At 41.7% G+C, this 21,870-nt stretch overlaps 1 protein-coding gene across 8 annotated transcripts in view; it reads left to right on the top strand.

Annotated features, from left to right (window-relative positions):
- Positions 1-21,870, top strand: part of LOC109937657 (inositol hexakisphosphate and diphosphoinositol-pentakisphosphate kinase 1-like) — a 172,782-nt gene that overhangs the window by 87,218 nt on the left and 63,694 nt on the right. For all 8 annotated transcript variants that reach the window (XM_048617084.1, XM_048617083.1, XM_048617082.1 and 5 more), the window contains exons 22-25: positions 73-180; positions 2,772-2,888; positions 9,790-9,957; positions 10,762-10,855. In XM_048617084.1, coding sequence (XP_048473041.1) covers positions 73-180; positions 2,772-2,888; positions 9,790-9,957; positions 10,762-10,855 — 487 coding nt within the window. The remainder of the gene's footprint in view (positions 1-72; positions 181-2,771; positions 2,889-9,789; positions 9,958-10,761; positions 10,856-21,870) is intronic.

The raw sequence follows: 21,870 nt of genomic DNA, 5'->3' as shown, positions 1-21,870 counted from the left end.
GAAACTATCACCAAATTTTTTTCATTGATTTCTAGTCAGAATTAATTAATTAATTTTATCTCTAATTCTTAGGAGCTAAAGGATCAACAGTGGAAGAGAGCCATGGACTATCTCGGAGCAGTCTCAGAACTGAATTATATGACCCAAATTGTCATTATGTTGTATGAGGATAACAATAAGGTACAGTCTTCATAAATATCCCCTTTTCCAATGCATTCAATGCTGTAAACTTTTTGGATTTTATTCTGTCATGGGATATGGATGTTACTGCCAAGGTCAGTATTTGTTGCCCATCCCTAATTACCTTTGAACTGAGTGGCTTGCTGTGCCCTACATAATGACCATTAAGAGTCAACCACATCTGATGAAGGGTCTAGGCCCGAAATGTCAGCCTTTCTGCTCCTACGATGCTGCTTGGCCTGCTGTGTTCATCCAGGTCTGCACCTTGTTGTCTCACATTGCTTGTGGGTCTGGATTTGCATGTAGGCCAGGCCGGCTAAGCATGGCAGATTTCCTAACATAGGAACCAGATAAAATTTAATAACCATAGATGATAGTTATCATGTAGCTTAATATTCCAGATTTCTGAATTGAATTCAAGTTCGGCCAGCTGTCACGATAGAATTCGAGCCTGTGTCCCCAGAGAATTAGTCTGGGCCTCTGGATTACTAGTCCCAACATCACCTATGTGTAGCGAAGTGATCTAGAGAGATTCTCTTTGAATTTTGTAAAACCACTTTGCTTTTCAGCTTTGAGATCACATTCCTTTCTCCATAAGGAGAAAAATGTTTCTCCAGTATTTCTTAGAGGGGTACACTTCTCCAGCATCAGCATCAGGATCACTCCACCATATTTCTCAAGTGATCACGTTTACACAGTGAGTGTCTGTAAGTTTCAGACACATCCCAAACTAACACTTTTCACTGCTGGCAAGTGCAGAGATTACTCAGGGCAGGGACCATTGCTGATCTTTCCCATAATCCACCCACCAGCCTCAGTCCTCCCCTTCCAACTGAGCAGAGACCAACATCAATGTCCCACATGCCATGAATGAGCTAAAACCAGTTAATTCATCACATGGCAGTCTTCCTGGTCCCTGTCTCACTTGCCTCCTTGCTGTTATAGCCGCGTTACTCAGCGGTGAAGGCTGTTGACCGGTCTGGATGGATGTTGGCAGTGAAGGTGTCAGCTCAGTACAGGGGGAGAGTGTATGCTCTTGGGGAGTTCGGCCCCAGTGCATGGGAGAGTGAGCCCTCTTGGGGAAAGCCCAGCATGGAACGAAGGCAGGCCAATGGCTGTAGAAGGACTGAAATTCTGAACTTTTAACTGTATTTCTTTATTTTTCGACTTGTACCTAAGTTGGTGACAGGAATGGCGACTTTGTACACTTTTCACACTACTCCTGCATCTGTGTACTTGAGTACATGCGACAATAAAATCTAATTCTAATTTGACTCTCTAATGAATAGAAATGCCTAAGGCCCCATGTGAACCAAGACTAACTACCTTTTGAAACTGACTGAATTTTGTCTGTGTTTACTGATTTGATTAATTTGACTGAATAACAGTCATGGTTACAGTTCAGAAATGAAGTTATTGGACATGCAATACTTTAGCATTGTAAACCTCAAGAGAGCCTTTCGACGCATTGTACATGTGTCTGGTTATTGCTTCACCAATCCCAGTGTGATTGGCATATTTTGGTCTGAAAAAAAGGTAACAGAAGCAGCAAGAAAAATAAGATAATATATTTCTTTCAAATTAACATATCAGATGGAGAAAACTTTTAGATTTTATATTGAATAAACAGGGTGTCTGAAATGAATATTTGTTCACCAGTAACAAAATCAGAAAATGCTAGAAAAACTGAGCGGGCCTGGTAGCATCTGTGGAGAGAAAGCAGAGTTAATGTTTTGGGTCCAGTGATCCTTCTTCAGAACTGACCCTTTCAGAAGAAGCAAAACTGGACCTGAAACGTTAACTCTGCTTTGTCTACACAGATGCTGCCAGATCTGATAAGTTTTTCCAGCAATTTCTGTTTTTGTTTTTGATTTGCAGCATTCCCAGTTCTTTGGTTATTTGTTCACCCGTGTTCAGGTAAGTGAGTGGTTTCAGCTTGAAATCTTTGACAGTACTGTAGAGAAAGAAAACGGTTCTTTGGGTGCTGTGTGTAATTGGAGCCATTTTTAATATACTCTCCTGAACAGTAGTCAAGATCTTCAGTTGTATTGCAGGTGGAAACAGTATTGCATTGGTGCAACAGAACGATTGGATCTAATGGCCCACTCTGAAAGCTATTGAATGTTATTGTTGCACCAGAATATCTGAGCATTTCTTAATGTTTAACTTGTCATCTTAATAACTTTAAGCACTTGAACCACAGATTACAGCACAGATTTCATAAATCAGCTGTCAGATTCATTTTAAAAATGATTGCTTGGTACCTTCAAGGTCATTTACTCCTAATCACATTCTGTCATCTACTTTGATCCAGAGGATATTGACTCATAAAGAAAAAGCAATAGTATGAAATGTGATGCCTTGGGGAACTATGGAATCATGGAGTTTGTGTCCATGAGTTAGGAGCTTGGGAAAATTTTCTGCACTTATTATAAAATGTTACAGAGAATTGATTGTACTCTTGCTTATAAAGTCTAGGATTGTGTATGCTTTTTTAACCGCTTTTATCAACTTGTTGATAATGATGATTGGTGTTCGTGTAATCTATAAAATGTAATTTTGGTATGCTTTGATTTTGTTTTTAATAATAGGATCCTTCTTCAGAAGAACGGTTCCACGTGGAACTTCATTTCAGCCCAGGTGCTAAAGGCTGTGATGAAGACGAAAATGCCCCCACAGGGTCTGGGTTTCGGCCTGCATCAGCTGAGGTAAATCCTATTGGAGTCCCTTAGGAAATCTTGTATTGTCAGACATAACTGATCATTTTTGCATTTTCCTTTTATTTAACTGCAAAAATACCTCACTTACCGCGATTTATCTGTTGATTCATGCATATATCTGCATCTGTTTCAAACATACGTATGAAATTGTTAGAAATTAGCATTTCAGGTATTTGTATTCTCCTATGAAAATAATTTAACGTCAGCTGCAGAACAGAGCAGATTTACTGCAGATGCTGGAATCTCTACTGAAAATAAAAAACAAAATTGCTGCAAATAACAGCAGGTCAGGCAGCATCTGTGGAGAGAGGGCAAGCTGATGTTTCAGGTCCAGATGACACTTCATCAGAGCTTAGACAGTGAGCAAGAGAGTAGTGCAGTGGACTGTGTTCCTTTATCTTGGACATACAGTTCTGGGTTCTAATCCGACATCCTGAGACTTGAGTATAATAGTCCACAGTGAGGGTTGAGTGCGGTGGTGAGGATGTGCTTCTTTCGATTGAAACCATGCTGTAGAGATATTAAAGTGAGATCCCATTTTCATGGTGGACTTAAATGAGCCAAGGCATTATTTGAAAGGAACAGGGAAAGTCTCCGCAGTGTTCTGTCAAATACTTGTCCTCAACTATCACCACCTGAACAGTTTTTTTTTATTATAGAATCCCTACAGTGTAGAAACAGGCCCTTTGGCCCAACAAGTCCTCACCGTCCCTCAAAGCATCCCTCATAGCATCCCTCATAACCTACCTAATCTACACATCCCTGAACAATTTAGCATGGCCAATCCACCCTACCCTGCACAACTTCAGACTGTGGGAGGAAACCGGAGCACCTGGAGGAAACCACGCAGACACAGGGAGAATGTGCAAACTCCACACAGACATTCGCCCGAGGGTGGAATCGAACCCAGGTCCCTGGTGCTGTGAGGCAGCAGTGCTAACCACTGAGCCACCGTTTGATCATTTGTGCCATGTTTCCCACGTTACATCAGTGACTGCTCTTCAAAGGTGTTTCATTGGCAGTAAAGCACTTGAGAGTTGCCATTGAATCGCATCTGTCTGCCTCTAGTTTGTGTTTGTTGCTTATGGTAGGAAATAAATTTTCCCTGAGATTTAAGTTGGTACATGTTTTGATTCTGTCCAGGTACACAGGGAGTTAAAAAGCAGCTTCTCTCACGGAAGAATTCTCTTGCCTCATTTTATTGTTGTGTAGATGCCCCACAGAGGATTCAAGCCACTCTGTTTGATTTTGACACTTGTTCAAATGTATTTTTTAATCGATTAGAATTTGGAATTTAATATTTATTAGCTTGCACTCCACCATATCTTTGTACACTTCAGGTTTGGTCTGTGCTCTGTGAGGCTCTCATTGCTCCACATAGGTTCGTAGAGTCTGCCAAATGTATTGTTTGCTTTTGAAGACCTGTTGTCCACTTCCTTGTCTATGGTGCATCAAACAAGATGATCTCCCCCGAATAGATAAATTGCTGTATTGTCTCCAGCTCAGTTCCCTCAATGACAGTGCTTGATAGTCCATATTCTTCTTCTCGTGCAGGCTGATTCAGGACTTCCATTTGCTTTGCATTGAATTTTAGTCTGAGGAGTTGTACTGCCTCAGAACAACACTGCTGTTGTGCATCTGACTTGTTGTGGGTCAGGAGAATGCAGTCATCAGTGAAAAGAAGGTCAAAGATGGCTTTTTCCTGTCTCTTTCGGTGAACTTGAAAATGCCCGAGATTGGAAAAAAATCCTTCATCAGTCTGGACCATACTTAAACTTCCTCCTCAAGATCTGCTATTGCCTGCAGCACAGTCATGCCTGAACAAGAGGGTGCTCATGTCTGTGGAGCCTCTCTTTGCTGTGAAACCACACTGATTTTCTGAGAGGTTTCCTCTGCAATAGTTGGAACAAACCTGTTCAGAAGTTGTCCGGGCAGGATCTCCCCAGCAACAGATATCAAGGAGCTCCCACAATGGTTGCAGCTGTCTGCCTTTTCTCCTGTGTTTTTTGGACAAGGTGATGGTAATGGCATGACAAAGGTCCTGCGGGATTCAGCCCTTTTCCCAGCAGCCATGAAAAGTTCACGGAGCTTGGTACGTAGGGCAGTGGCCTCCATGTTTCAAGGCCTTGGGTGGAATTCCATCTTCTCTTGTTGCTATTCACCTGGTTAATGGTGGTCACAGTTTCCTCCAGGGATCAGCTTTGATTGATTAGGCTGATGGCACTATAATGCACTGAAAGGTGTTTGAATGTGTTCCAACCAGCAATCCAGGATGACATCCTGTTGGTGTGTAGTATCTTATCGTCGACACTCCTCAGGAGATTTTGGATGTGATGTGCTGGTCCACAGATGGTTTTTTTCTAGCTTCTTATGTTGACAGTAGCAGCATTCCATTAGGCTTTTTCTGTAGGTGTGATGCCCCAGTCACTGTGGATGTTCCTCGGTTTATATGAAAGGGTGCTGCATGCTTGATCCTGGGGGAGCCTGGTGACCTAACCTTTTTATCATTCGCAAATCTTGGATTTCCAAATCATTCACATCAAACTAGTTCCTCCAGCAACTTTAATGTGCTCTTAGAGTTCTTCAGGAATGGAGTGGGCACTGAGATAAGGTTGTTCTAATTTGTTCTGCTGGCTTCCTTGTAACCTATCTCTGCAAAGTGAGGTTTGCAGGTTTTGGTTTGTCTCTAGATGTGTTCTTGGGCTTAGGTTTAAAGTGGAAGTTCAGCTTTGAGTCCACAAGCCAGTGGTCTGAATGACAATCAGCACTGGGCATGACTCCAGTTTGCAGGACATCCTTTAGGTCAATCTGGCGTCAGTGCTCAATGTAGCAATACTTCCATGTTGTCATAGAGTCATAGGGATATGCAGCGCAGAAACAGACCCTTCGGTCCAACTTGTCCATGCCAACCAGATATTCTAAATTAATCTAGTCCCAGTTGTCAGCATTTGGCCCATATCCCTCAAAACCCTTCCTATTCACGTACCCATCCAGATGCCTTTTAAATGTAGTAATTGTACCACCCTCCACCACTACTTCTGCCAGCTCATTCCATAAACACACACCACCCTCTGTGTGAAAAAGTGGCCCCTTAGGTCTCTTTTAAATCTTTCCCCTCTCACCTTAAACTACGTCCTCTAGTTTTGGACTTCCCCACCCCAGGGAAAAGACCTTGGCTATTTACCCTGTCCATGCCCCTCATGATTTTATAAGCGTCTATAAGGCCAACCTTTAGCCTCCGACGCTCCAGGGAAAATAGCCCCAGTCTATTCAGTCTCTCCCTATAGCACAAACCCTCCAACCCTGGCAACATCTTTGTAAATCTTTTCTGAACCCTTTCAAGTTTCACAACATCCTCCCTATAGAAGGGAGACTAGAATTGCACGCAGTATTCTAAAAGTGGCCTAACCAATGTCCCGTACAGCCGCAACATGACCTCCCAACTCCTATACTCAATGCACTGACCAATAAAGGCAAGCACATCAAACGCCTTCTTCCTTATCCTGTCTACCTGCAACTGCACGTTCAAGGAACTATAAACCTGCACTCAAAAGTCTTTTTGTTCAGCAACACTCCCCAGGACTTTACCATGAAGTGTATAAGTCCTGCCCTGATATGCCTTTCCAAAATGCAGCACCTCGCATTTATCTAAATAATTAAACTCCATCTGCCATTCCTCAGCTCATTGGCCCACCTGATCAAGGTCCCATTGTACTCTGAGATATCCTTCGCTGTCCACTACACCTCCAATTTCGGTGTTGTCTGCAAACTTACTAACCATACCTCCTATGTTCACATCCAAATCATTTATATAAGTGACAAAAGCAGTGGATCCAGTGCTGATCCTTGTGGCACACTGTTGGTCACAGGCCTCCAGTCTGAAAAGCAACCTTCCACCACCCTCTGTCTGCTATTTTTGAGTTAGTTCTGTATCTAAATAGCTAGTTCTCCCTCTGTTCCATGTGATCTAACCTTGCTAGCCAGTCTACCATGAGGAACCTGGTCGATCGCCTTACTGAAGTCCACATAGATTGCATCCACCACTCTGCCATTCTCAATTCTCTGTTACTTATTCAAAAAAACTCAATCAAGTTAGTGAGCCATGATTTCCCACTCGCAAAGCCATGTTGATCATCTCTAATCAATTCTTGCCTTTCCAAATACATGTAAATCCTGTCCCTCAGGATTCCCTCCAACCACTTTCCCACCACCAATGTCAGGCTCACAGATCTATTGTTCCCTGGTTTTTTCTTACCACCTTTCTTAAATAGTGGCACCACGTTAGTCAACCTCCAGTCTTCAACCACTTACCTGTGGTCTAGATGATATAAATATCTCATCTTAAGTGATCTTTATGTTAATAGAAGGTGTTGGTTGTGGACAGCTGTTTTTCTGCACAGAGTTCCGAGAACAGACATTTGGTTTCATTGTGGTTTTCATTTGCATGGTTTCCAAACGCTGCCTTCCATACCAGGCTATCATGGCCAATTCTGATCTTGAAATCACCAAGAACAACAATTTTGTCCTTGGGTGCGGCATTCACGGAGATCTGTGTAGAACCTTTCCTTGTTAGCTGGATTGGCCTTCAGGGTTGGAGTGTAAATGCTGATGATAATTGCACTTGCTGGTCTTACTCGAAGCACAGGCTATGTTCCCTCTCGTATATGCTGATGCTGCACAAACCTCCAATGTCCATACGCAGGAGTGACTTCTAGAACCAGAATTTAATTCAACTACATGTATGAAGAGTTGCCTATTGACTGCACAAGCCAATTGGATGGCCAGGAAATGAACATTTGTTTAGATAAACATTTCTAGGAATGCCTCCAATTCAGGAGCAAGCAGTACAGACCTTCAAAATGCTGATTTGCTGCCTGCAAATAGTGTTGGAACTGTGCCTGCCAGTGTAGTTTCCACCTGTTATTTTAACCCTGTCCTAATGCAATGGGATTGACTAGTTGAGTTTTAATTGGGACTGATTTTTTTTTTTCCCCTTCTTACCTGCACAGTGGACCTTCATGTTTTAGTACTGTTTATGCTGACTGACCCTGCTGGAGCTTGGAGCTCAACTATTGTAGACCAGTGAACTAGGACAGCAACAGTGAGGGCTCCAAGTCATAGAATGGATTCAGAGTTTCTACTTCATAAATTGTGTAACCTCAACTACTGGAAAGTGTGCAATTATTGATGCTATTTGTTTTTTTTTAAATGGTTCAATGTATCTGCTTGGCTAGTAAAGCCTGAGTTAGAGTCTCAGGTAACGATTGATAACCTGCAGCCTTTCAGGATGTGGAGGTTGATATGGCAAAAGTTGTAGCTGAAACAAATTGAAGAAACTGTGTTCATTCCCCTTGCTCAAATTTTATGTATGTAGGCAAACTTGTATGTAGGCACCTAACTATATCTCTGAGAATGTGAACTTGTTCTCACCTGCAAGAGAAATCTGAAGCATACAAAGTCAGCAGGTCTGGCAGCATCTGTGAAGAGAAATCAGAGTTAAGGATTCGGGTCCAGTGACACTTGATCAGAAGTGCTGGTAGCTAGGAAAGAGTTAGTTTTTATGCAGAACATAGGGTGGAGGAGGGGATAAGGAGTAAGCGATAGGTGGAGATTTAGACCAAAGAGAGATAAATTGGATAGACAAAGGAGTGGATAATGGCCAGCCTAGGAGAATGAATAGTTGCTAATGGTGGCTGTTCATTACTAACAATGGGCTGTGTGTAATAGCAGACCACATGATAACAGCCCTGGGGTGTGGGGGTTGGGGTAAAAAAGTGCGAGAAAGTGCCTCAAGCCCTAAAATTGTTGAATTTGATATTGAGGCCAAAAGGCTGTAGAGTTCCCAAGTAGAAGATGAGGTGCTGTTCTTCCAGCTTGTGCTGAGCTTCACTGGAATACTGCAGCAAGTCTGAGAAGATGTTGGCCAGGGAACAAGGTGGTGTGTTGAAGTGGCAGGCAACTGGAAGCTCAGTCAGAGATAGTAAGAACTGCAGATGCTGGAGTCAGAGATAACAGTGTGGAGCTGGAGGAGCACAGCAGGCCAAGCAGCATCAGAGGAGCAGGAAAGTTGACGTTTCAGGTCGGGACCCTTCTTCAGAAATGGGGGAGGGGTAAGGGACCTCTGAAATGAATAGAGAGGAGGGATGGAGCTGGGGAAGGTGGGTGGAATGGTGATAGGTGAGTGCAGGTGCCTTTTTTATGGACAGAACGTAAGTGTTCTATGAAGCAGTCACCCATCTATGCTTCGTTTCCCCAATGTAGAGGAGACCACATTGTGAGTAGCGAATGCAGTAGACTAGATTAAGTGAAGTGCAGGTAAAGTGCTGCTTCACCTGAAAGGTGTATTTTGGTCTTTGAATACTGAGGGAGGAAGCAAACGAGCAAACGTTACACCTTCTGCGGTTGCAGGGGAAGGTGCCAAGGGGCTGTGGGGCATGTTGGGAGTGAAGGAGGAGTAGACCAGGGTGTCCTGAAGGCTGCAGTCGTTGTGGAAGGCTGACTAGGAGAGGGGAGTATGTGCCTGGTGGTGGCATCCTGCTGGGGGTGGCACAAAAGGTGGCCCATCAAGCCTGGTGCTGGCTGTTTGAAAGAATTACCCAAAGGATCCCACTCCCCTATCCCCCCAAAATCTTCCCTTCAAGTATTTCTTCCAGTTCATGAGCAAGTTGTTGCTGCTAGTTTGTGATTGTCAGCTCTTTACAATATAAATTTTTAACATTGTGAAAATCTGTGCAGTATCCTCATGGTAATTGAACTGTTTCTGAGTTCACATATCCTTAACAACTGTCCTGCAAAGAGATAAAAGGAAAACTACTGGATGCAAAAAAAGGAAAAAATGAGAGAGAAAGCAAGGGAGAGATTATTGCAATGCTGTTTATTTCTTCCTTAGAATGAAGGTGGATCAAAGACTGATCAAGGAAGCATGGAGGATCTTTCAGAGAATCGGGGAAGTGATGATGCGGATGGGTTTCTTCCAGCTTTGCCTCAGCCAGCAGAGCCTTTCCAGAGTCACAGGAAGACTGCCCTGACCAAGACTAGGAAGATGGGTTCAATGGAGGTAAGTAATAGGGAATGATATTAAGCACATCACAACATTCACATTTGGTGCTCATCCACAATAATCTGTCCACACCTGGGAAAACAATCCCAGCTTTTCCAGTTTCTCTATGAGCCTAATTGTCACTTCAGCCTGGTTGTACTATCCGTTTCTGGTCTATGATAGGCACCATCTTTTTGAGATACTTAGTTCATACTCAGTTTGTTAATCGCAAACATTATTTCAGGTTAAGTGATGAATTCAGGGGATGAAAGTTTCAGCTGGTTAAAATGGTCATTTATTATTTCTAGTCCAAGGAGTGTTACATTTACTGCAAGCCTAATTCAGAATTCCCTGGCTTGAGGTGACAGGCAGAGGTGCTCCTTACTGTTGAGGAGCTTAATTCATCTGTGCTGAGCTCCTACTGTCAAGTGGTTCAGCCAAAGCTGTATTTTCTACGCTGTATCTTAAGGTTGCACAATAAAAGAGCTTGATTAATTGTGAATTAATGAGCACAATTTTTTGTGAAAGTACAAGACACTTGTCTCTCTGAATGTTGAGTTGGTTTTATTAGCATGACCAGTTCACTTGTGGTGACCTCCACTCCTCTTGTGTAAACTCTCTTTGGGTTACATTTGTTTTTCAATATGAAGGTGAGTTTGCCCCATGGTTCTGAGTTGGGTGCCACTAATTGCTGCAATAACAGAGTTGCCATTTGAGAATTGTAGATAGATCATCTATGGTCAATGATTTTGCCAGTCATTACTGAAGTCCTCAGTAGGTTGTCTTCACCTTTTTATACAAAGTGTCTCTCTTGCCTGACAGGTGCTTTCTGAGAATTCTTCAAAGTACAGCGGATACCGGTTACTGGCTCCTCCATATTCCAGACAGCTGTCTGATGTAAAACAGAGCGGTCTGGGTAAGAAATTTTAACATACCAAAACCTCTCAAGAATACAATAGTGGTGCAGCCTTACAATTTACAAACCACCATGAATAGTGATCGTGTGCTTTATACCTGCCTGTGAGTACTAACGCAGCATGCAAAAACTAAGCATTTGCTTTCGGATTTTAAACATGCTCTAGAAGTTACTTTTTAAAATTGTTGGGAACTACAGACTGATCTCCAAAATTCCAGTTAGGCATCAAGCAAACATTTTGTCAGGACTGGAGGGAGCAATTTGTAGTACCTCTCGCTATTACCTATGCAACCTATGTTATTCAGTGGTATTAATGATATGAGTCATCACCACATCATCAAATACCTGCCTTTTAGTAGAGTTAGCTTTAATCTTTAAAGGCATAAGAACAAATTACAGGTTTTTTTTGGTAGATAGTGGAAGTACGCAGAAACATGAATCAGAACACAGGGTGTAAGAGAAAAAGGGGCACATGCCCAATTTAACAGGCCCCATTTCAGGAATTCCAGTGTGATTGAAAGCGTGCAGAAGAGATTTATGCAAGGTACAACTTGGGAAAGACTGAAAAGGTTTTGTTTTTTTTCACAAGGACACAAAGTTTAAAAGATGGTTGAAACAGAAATGTTCAAGGTTATGGGGTTTTGGTAAGTAGAGGGAAGCTGGGGTTGCTGGTTTTGAGCTCGTAAGTCAAGACAGCCTTAAGATCACATTGATTTCCCATCACAAACAGAACAAATACAGCTAGTTGCTAACATTTAGGAGAAATTTTTAATTGAATGAAAAGACTGACCGAGCAGTGGTGGAAGCAAATTCCATAATATCTTTAAGTGGAAAGAGATTCATTTCTGCAAAAGAAAAATTGTAGATGATATATAAAAATAGGGCAAAGTTTAAGATGAAATGGGTAGCTAATTCAGGTGGGCTGGATGGACTCGTTATTTTAAGGAGCTATTGGGTTGTAATCCTCAAGACTCACAAACTACTTATAATGTTGTGCAATGCAGATCTCCAAAAACCATTTCTGATGAAGGGTCTAGGCCTGAAACGTCAGCCTTCCTGCTCCTATGATGCTGCTTGGCCTGCTGTGTTCATCCAGCTCTGCACCTTTATTGTCTCCAAAAACCCCTTCAGGATAACTAGTTGCTCATATTTACTGAGTGGAGAGACAGTAGGGGATCAAGTGCAGTCAACGACCAGGCACTAAACTTCCACTTCGGGAATATTACACAGGATATTAACAGGGTGGGATAGGTCTGAAGGTTACAGATGGCGTGCATTTTGACACAAGCAAATTTGCACCTACAAGAAAGATTTCATCAAACCACCACTGCTTCTCCTGTCCCACAATCAGTGCTGTAAAAGGCATTTAGCTTCTCCCCATTGCAGTTTATGCCTTTGAACCAGCTACCAGGTTTTCCAAGATGTGGAGGTGCTGGGCTTGGACTGGGATGGACAAAGTCAGAAGTCACACGACACCAGGTTATAGTCCAAGTTTATTTAAAATTACAAGCTTTCGGAGCGTAGCTCCTTGTTCAAGTGAAGTGAAGTTTTCCAAGACCCAGGAAAGCTGGCCACCCACAATAAAATCTGAAAAGCAGGTTGTCAGAGGCTGCCAGTGTTGGTAACATAATAAAATATATACGCATATCCTAGATGTGGTGCCCTAATGGCTGCCACACTTTCGCGAAAAGTTCAAAGTTGATGGGTTGAAGTTGGATGCCTGGCATGTTCAGGAAATAAAACACTCACTCCCTCATTCACTTGCTCACTTGCTTACAGACTGTCACCCCACACACTCATCCATGACCCTCCCCCCCCGCCAGCCCCCCAAGATCACTGACATGCACCACCCCAACAGACCTCCACACAACACTCTCTATGCAGTCTCTTTCTGCTCTGCACTCTCTCTCTCTCTCCCCTATTCTCTCTCTCTCTCTCCCCTATTCTCTCTCTCTCTCTTATCCACCCCCTGTGTACTCTCTTTCCTCTGCATGCTCCCCTCTCATTCTCTCTCTCTCCTCTGCATGCCCCACCCCCTTCTCTCTCTCTCTCTCTCTCTCTCTCTCTCTCTCTCTCACTTCCTCTCTCACTGTCTCTCCACCCCCACAATGCCCCTCCCCTTTGTTGTCTCTGTGTCTCCTCTGCACCATCTCTCTGTCTCCACCCCAACCCCTGCAACCCATCTCTCTCTCTCTCTCTCTCTCTCTCTCCCCCCACCCCCCCACACCCTGCAACCTGTCTCTGTGTCTCTCTGTCTCTCTCTCCTCCCCCTCTGCACCCTGTACCCTCTCTCTCTCTGTCTCTCCTCTGCATCCCTCTCTCTCTCCTCATGCACTCTCTCTTCCCCCCCCCAACGTGCGCACGCTCTCTCTCTGCGCGCACGCGAGAGTGCGTCCCTGTCTCGCGCACGTGCTCTCTCTCTCTCCCCCTCCTCTCTCTCCCCTTTCCCGCGCGCGCTCGTGCTCTCTCTCTCGCTCTCTCTCTCTGTCTCTCTCTACCGTTCTTCCCTTTCTGTCTCTTTCTCCCCCCCCCCCACCATTCCTCTGCACCTGCTCTCTGTCTCTCTCTCTCTGTCACTTTCTGTCTCTGTCCCTCCCTCCCCGTCTCTACCTGTCTCCATTCTTCCTGTCGGTTCAGAGCCATGCTTCATTTTTTATGTTAACTTTGTCTTGACTTGGATAGATCAAATTATTGGCTGCAATTTTCTACAAAATAGGGAAAGTAGAAGTTGCAACAATCTCTGTGCTGGAATGACAGGGAAAGTCTCTTTTAGACTAGGGATTACTGTTCATTCTTGTGGCAAAGTGGTAGCGGTATCATCTACCATCTAATTGTGCTCTGCCTGACCTGGGAATGATTGTTCCGCATTGACACTGGGTGCTTGATAAATGTTTTTCAAGACTAATGGCCTTGACGAGTACAAAAAAAGTTGGAACTAAAATATAACTAAAATTGACCTCTATCGATGCCTGCTCTATAATGTGAACATTTTTTTTAGTTGGATTAACGTGGGTTGTTTGTTTACAGTGCAAGAGATTTCCGGACTCTTGTTGACTTGTTTTACCTGAATACACATTTAACAAAGCACCTTGGGATTTAGCATGTATTAGTGTCATGGAGTAGTGATTTCAGAAACTAATTTTGGTGTCTTGGCTACCCAGTGAAAACATACGGACTAACTCTAAACTTAGCAGTAACCCCTCCTCGCTACTTATTTTCAGTGGGCTGATTTCAGGTGCTCCCACTGAGAACAGGCAACAGTCTCGGTTATTCAACATAAATCAATAACAATGTCATTTATCTTGCACGTTTAGCACTTCAAAATATCTTAAAACACTTCACTGGAACTAGGTTGAACTAAAATTGACCCTGAACCTCCATAAGGAGGTATTGGGAATGCTATCAAAAAGATTGGCCAAAAAGGTAGGTTTTCAAGAAATGACCGAAAGAGCTTGTATTTTTATGCACGACCGCTGAATATCACAAAATAATTTATAGCCAATTAAGTACTTTTGAAGTGTAGCTATTGCTGTAATGTGGGAAACACAGCTGCCAATTTATACACAAGGTCCCAAAAATTCCAATGCGATAATCAGTTCTAGTAATGCTGGCTGAGGGGCAAGTACTGGCCAGGATAAAAAAGAGCAACTTCAGGAGGAAGGAATTCTAAAGGTTAAGTCCAAATGCCTGAACGCATGACTGCCAATGGTAGGGCAAGATTTCAGAGATATACAAGAGAGCAGAACCGGAGGAACACCATATTTTATAATGGCTGTGGGGATGGAGAAAGTTAGAGGTGTGCAAGGGCGAGGGCAGTGTAGGCTAAGATTCCAGATTTGCAGGGAGTGATTTCAAGAGTTTAAGGCCTAAATTAAGATTGGTGAGGATTTGATGACATTGTTAAAGGCGCAAGCCCATTTTAATGCAGTGCAGAGCCCACTGAGTGCTGTACCTACTGCACATAATAACAGATGGCCAGTTCTATTTGAAGGAATCTCTGGAAGCTGTGGGAGTGATAACTAATAACTATTTAAGCACCTTTTAAAATTCAAGATGGGCATTAAGTGTGCCTTGTTGCTAAATCCTTCCTTCCCCCACCCCACTTGGATCGACCCAAGTTGCCCCTTTAATCTGTTGCTGGAGAACTCTGCCCCCAACAAGCTTGAAACTACTTGCAATTAGAATTTCACAGTGCAGCTGACCAACTGAATGCAAATGATCCTCATCCAGCTGATCACTGCAGCCCCTCGCTATCTGACGTCTGCCAGCAATGAAAATTGACTCCACTTAGCCAGAATAGATGCAAGTGTACAGAGCTGTTTTTAAGCCTTTGTCTACTTTTAACACTTATTCCTTTCTCTGCACTTTACACAGAGAAACTGACATGAGCATTCAGTTTTGTAAACTGCAGTTTCGAAGTATTTTTTCCATCCCATTTTATTTTCCAACGAAGGCTCTCTTTTTTTCGATGTTACAACAAAATCTTGTGAAAACAAAATGCAGAACACTACCAAATCTATCCTTAGTCGTTCAGCTGCCAAACAGGAATGTGTATCCTTGTTTAAGCCTTGGCAATGCTATTGCATCCTTCAGGGAGTTTAAAGTAAATGGTGAATGACAGAATAGAAGAAATACATTGTGGAGTGCTCTTTAGGCTCTTTGTTCCACAGAATTTCTGGATTTGCTTTTAATAGGAATGGGCTAAAGGCCTTTTTGGCCTGATTCGTGGAACAGCCATCAATGGTCAAACAATTGTACACTCACTCTGGCTCTGTTGGTATAGACACTACCAGTGTGACACCTAGACAGAGCAACAACTCCACTCACCTACGTGGTCAAAGATTCTGTTACTACTTTTCCAAAAACAGAGGATCACATTTCACTAGCTTTCACAAACCACAAGATTAGGCTTTTTCTTTGCAGATTTCAAGGCCCTCCGTTACATTGGTCATACTTTGCATACAAGTGCAGACTTTGTGTCAATTGGGTTCAATTGTGAAGGGCATCAATACCAAGCTCCATCTCACTGATCTCCTTCAATTGTATCACTCTCTCAAACACTGTATCAGATGTCAAAGCATAGCAATCAGGAGCAGAGTCACTTACTCTCTTCAATTCCTTTATAATGCAAGGCGTTGAAGCCGATTCTAGGCAGCGAGTTTTCAAAATGTTTAATATTATGAATGTGTTGAGCAGTATATTTTAATGTGATGGTGAATGTAAAGTTTACCATCTTAACTTACAAAAGTAGTAAGAATTGCATTGATTTGCTATGTCACATCATTCCATAACAAACACTGAACTTCTCCACTCACCGCAAGTAGCATGCTTCCAAGTACAGCACAGTGAGTGAAAAGCCTCAGAGGCAGTGAGTGTATTGACTTTGTGACAGTTCATCACTCTTCACAATTGGAGCCTTTCTGCTTGTTCAGAGGTATAATACAGTGCAGTGGTTCATTCTGATAGAAGTAGTCTGCAAAATTTTGATAATATTTGCATTTGAAGAATTGGGAAGTTGAACTTTTGAACCTCCTATTTTAAATTTGCAGCATTGGTGTAGGGATTTAATGTAGAGCCCTTAACAGAAATGAAAATAGGCAGAACCAGAGAGATTTAAAATAAAATCAATTTCCATTTTAGGATTACACAGCTGTCTAGTGTATTCTTTGTGTGTGCTGGGGTTGGCGTGGTGGGGGGAGATGTATATTCTACGGCAATTTTCTGTCCTCTGTTTTTTGGAACAAATACAAGTGTAATTTAAGATTTCAGTTGTTAGCCTGCTGTCTGTGTTTTTTCATCTAACTCCTTTTTTCCTTCACTGGAATGTATTCTGCAGTCCAACACTGTCTGTGGTACTTCACATTATACTTCTGATGCAGACCTGCATGGTAAGATTTGACAGAGTTGTAAACTTTGCTGAAATTTGCTGTTTGTACTTGCAAACGAAAAACAGGCCTTTGGCAGAGCTGCCAGAGGCCAAGACATTGTACGTCAGCAGAGAGTTAGGTAGATTCTATTCTTTTGAAATAGATCAGGGTTTCACAGGTGAAAATTACAAGATATTGTAGGTGAAGCTAGTACTGTGTTCGTTTTGTGATTGGCTGAACACACTTCCATTCAGTGTAGGCTTCAACATGTTCCATTTCCAAGCATTGATTGTGTCTATATCAAACTCTTTGATTTTAAAATACTGACCACAAATGTCTGCTGACACATCTAATTGAAATTCTTTCAATAAAACATCTACATCTAGCTGTGCTATCAAGCGTTTTGACTTCTATGATCCCATTCTTCTGTAATTAATTGATACATTTTAAAATAAAATCAGAAAATGCTGAAAAATGCATCTGTGGAGAGAGAAATAAAGTTAATCTTTCATTATGATGTTTCATCTGAAATCAAGTAAGTTAGAGGTCTAACAGTTTTAAAGGAAGTTCAAAAATTGAGAATGGAGGAATAGAACTAAAAAGAGACTCTGAGAGAAGGTGGAAGGCAACAGAGATGAAGTGACAAAAGGGATGATGTAAGACAAAACAGGATAGTAATAGAAAAGAGCAATAGTAAAGATATTACAACGAGGTGCAAGTGTGAACAGCAGAACTGCTTTCAAAAAAAGATGCATGTAAAGGTCATGACTTGAAATTGATGAACTGTGTCGAGTCCAGAAGCTCAAAGTTGCTTAGTTGAAAAATTAGATGCTGTATCTCAAGTTTACATTGAACTTCATTGGAAAAGTGTATGAAGCTAAGGTCAGAGTGGGATAGAGAAGAAAGATGACAAACCACTGAAAATTCTAGTCACGCTTTGGACCAAATAGAGGTTTTCAGGAAAGCAGTCACTCGACCTATGTTTACACTCATTCTTGTGGAGGCGACTGCATTGTAAGCAGCACATCCAATATTCCAAATTGGAAGAAGTGCAAGTAAATAGCTTTTTTTCCTGGAAGGAGTGGTTTTAAGGTCCTGAATGTTGGGATGCGTAAACAGACTATAATGGTATTATCTCATGTTGTGTACAGCAGATTTTGCAGTCTTTTGCAGTTTCTTTCTCTACAGGATATTGATGAATCCTCCTGAGTTTTTATGGAAATCTAATAGCTTTTCCTAGTGCTAGACCACAAATTAGCAAATTTATTAAGTACATTTTCACAACCTAAAGTAATATTGGTTGTGTCACCAATAGTCATACAGCTGGAAACGGACCCTTAGTCCAACTCGTTCAGACTGACCATGTTCCCCAACTAAACAAGTCCCACGTGCCTGCATATGGCCCACATCTCTCCAAACGTTATGTATTCGTGAACTTATCCAAATATCTTTTAAATGTTGTAACTGCAACTGTAGCCACCATTCCCTCTGGCAGTTCATTCCACACATGAACCACTCTGTGTGTAAAAAGGTTGCCCCTCATGTCCTTTTTAAATCTTTCTCCTCCCACCTTAAAAATATGCCCCTTAGTTTTTAACTCCCCCTTCTTAGGGGAAAGACCCTTGTTATTCACCTTGTGTATGCCCCTCGTGATTTTATATAGCTCTATAAGGTCACCCCTCAAGTTTCTATGCTCCACTGAAGGAAGTCCCAGCCTATCTAGCCTATTTTTTATCATTCAAACCCTCCATTCTTGGCAACATCCAGGTAAATTGTTTCTGAACCCTCTCTCTAATTCAATTAATATCCTTCCTATAGCAGGGTGACCAGAACTGCACACAGTACTCCAGAAGAGGCCAAAGTATGGAACTATATTTGGTACTGAAAAATCACATAATAAATGCAACTCTGACTAATAAGATATTATGTTAGTATGTCATTTAGCAGTCCCTCTGGTTTCTACCATTTGACTTTTCTATAAGAACTTTGGGTATGATACAGTAATAGATTGGCAAGTTGCTCATCTCTGCACCAGTACACCAGCCTTTGCTGTGATTCCAGATGCAATTTGCTGTCCATGAGCAATATGCGATAACATTGGACTATCAATGTCCAAATTATGTCAATGTTTTAGCATTCTTAAACATCCAAGCCCTGCATTAGCATCTTAAAAGTATTGCTATGTTTGTATCAAAGTAGTGTTCATTATTCACTGAAATATCTCCAAGTACTTCACAAAATTATTCACTTTTGGGTTTCAGAGACTGTTATTTACAGAAGAAATCAAGTCCTAGAACTTCTCAAAGGCAGATCATGTGATCCAGAGTTGTACTCCTGCACAGCCAAATTGTTTAAAAGTAGTTGTTTTCATTTGTCCTCTAGGCAGTTAATATTATGTGCTACAGGAAGAAAACTAAGGAACTTCATACAGTCACAGTGGATGTACTTTACAATTGGACTTGTTCCTCTTGGCACAGGAATCTTGCAAAAATATCAAACTTTAAGGGTTTTGTGATGTATGTATCCCCCACACCTGCCCATTGTCCATTTCCTGCTGATAGATTTCAGTCTACAGATTGTTGCTCACTTGGGTAAGTGGAGTTAAGTCAAACAGGAAGAAACAACGTTGGTTCTAGTCTGATCTGTGCTAAAGTTAGCTGATCTACGGTTGGCTAGTCTGGAAACGGATGGAGTTCTCACTCCTGACCATGAGTGTTGGAAATGTTTGTGAGATGTATGGTGAGTACAGACTCATTGTACTGCTTTTCATTTCTGAACAACGGAATAATTCTCACCATCTTGGCTTCATAATTCTTTTTCTTTATAATTTCATGGAATATGGGCATCACTAGCGTGATCAATATTTGTTGCCCATTCCTAATTACCCTTAAACCAAGTAGCTTACTCAGTTATTTTAAAGGGCAATTGAGAGTAAACCTGTAGGGTTAGAGTCACATGTAGATGAAACTGGGCAACGATTAGAAACTTCTCTCATTATTGAACAGATAGTTGTAATAGTCACAATGACTGATCACTGGCATAACATTTAAATTTTAAATTGTTTGTAAGATCTGGGAAAACACAGCAACAAGTATAATCAGCCTGTAAATTTCTTTGGTAGGAGAGTCACTGGTTTGAAAATTGTCACCCACTTTGTATTGTGCCTGTACAGAGACCGGGCTATTTAACATTCACCAGAAGCATTGATTTACAAGGACATTTATCAGGTGATTGTAATTATGCTCTGTTTTCCTGGTCTTACAATTAGTTTAAAATCTAATGTGAGAACTTGTTGTGGTCTGCTTACTTGTTTCTGCTTGGATTGAATTTTCGCACAACAGACGCAGTCATTTTTGCCAGATTGTCAGGTGCAATTCACTCACTTCTGGCACTTGCATACTACAACACTTTACCTGGCAGTGTCATTGCCCATAAATGCAGCCTTTGTAAATATTTGCAAGATGGTGAGTTGGAGTTGGAGTTGGAGTTGGAGTTGGAGAGAGTCTTCAGAAACCCCCTTCGTATGACCACCTGCTGGCCAGATGTTGTCATGGCAAAAATCTGATAGCAAATGTTGATGTGTTGCGAAGTTAGGTAGAGTATTTGTGGATTGGAAGGCAGGATGTTAGAGTTTGATGTTTGTAAAATGATAGGGGGAAGAGTGCGTGGTCCCTTGAAGAGATGTAAAAAATGTACAGGTGTGCAGAGAGCTCTTGAAATTAAAACATTATCAAAAGGCTGATGGCTAGAAACTTAAGCAGTTTTATTTTGTTTGGCAATTTGTTTTGTTAACAAGGCAACTGGGCACTTGGAGACTAAAAAGCAATTAAATTTAAATCTAATGGTTTTGACAACCTAGGACCAATCCAAATGTAAGAAATTGATAGGTGATCAAGGGTATAAAAGAAGAGGTGGGAGAGCAACTGCCATCTGTTAAGAGAACAGCTCTCAACAGCTCAAGTTCAGCTCTAAAGAAAGAGAAAATCATTGGCACACTCAGAAATCTCTAAGCTATCAGAGTAAGCACCATCTAAATAAAGGTACTATGGCACTCTTAGTTAATATTCCTGACACACGAATTTGATGGAGATAGGCATTCCTGACTAGAGAACAGTGGAGAAGGCAAAGAACACTCGAAGACTTTTCTTAGTTGTAATTTTGAGAGATTGAGTTTTAATTTATTTTTCTTAATACTTTGGTTCATATAAGTGGGGCTTGTATTTATTGGAACAGCATATCATAGAACTTTGTTTTTATTTGGGAATAGTTAGTAATTAAGGGGGAATTGTTTGGTTTGTTAGTAGTTCTGTTAATTTGTTTACTGTTAGAATCAGACAAATAAATTGTTACTTGTTGATTACAAAGTGAGTATCAGGGATTTCTTTCATTTAACCACTCCTTTTATAACAGATTGGGTGCATGGTGAGAGGCAGGTTATACCACTTTTCACACTTCCTTTAACAGGTTACGAGGTGAGGTGAGCTTCTCTGGGTATTTCGGTTTTAGTTATCGTGGTTGGGGGTGGGGGGGAGGGGGGTGCCGGGTGTCGACCTCTGCTTTGTAACACATGGAAGTCTGCATTGTCAAATGTGATAGATCCGCACTTAAGATTTAGGAACAAGAGACTGTGTGTGCTGGTCATAACATTTCAAATTTTCTTTCTTAATATTATTGTACCAGTTGAGAAACTGCCATTGTAATCATTGTATTTTGGTACAATTGAATTGTGTTGCCAGAATTTCTGGACTCATGTTCTTTTCATAGAAACATAGAAAGTAGGAACAGGGGTAGGCCATTCAGCCCTTCGTGCCTGCCCTGCTATTCAATGTGATCGTGGCTGATTTTTCCAGTCAGTATCCTCTTCCTGCTTTTGTCCATACCCTTTGTTCCCTTTAGCCCTAAGAACTATACCTATCACCTTCCTGAAAACTTTCACCACTTCAAATTTAAATCTTAGTAATTTCTGATTCATGTTACAACTTTGTTTTATTTTAAAAGTCATGCCCTAATTTTCTTTTTGCTGTAATTTTTTTTGCACATTTATTAAACCAATGACAACAAGGTGCAGGGCTGGATGAACACAGCAGGCCAAGCAGCATCATAGGAGCAGAAAGGCTGACGTTTCGGGCCTAGACCCTTCATCAGAAA

Source organism: Rhincodon typus, chromosome 36 (assembly GCF_021869965.1).
Source record: "Rhincodon typus isolate 14 chromosome 36, sRhiTyp1.1, whole genome shotgun sequence".
In the NCBI taxonomy this organism is placed as follows: domain Eukaryota; kingdom Metazoa; phylum Chordata; class Chondrichthyes; order Orectolobiformes; family Rhincodontidae; genus Rhincodon; species Rhincodon typus.
This window is presented reverse-complemented; position numbering and strand designations above follow the sequence as displayed.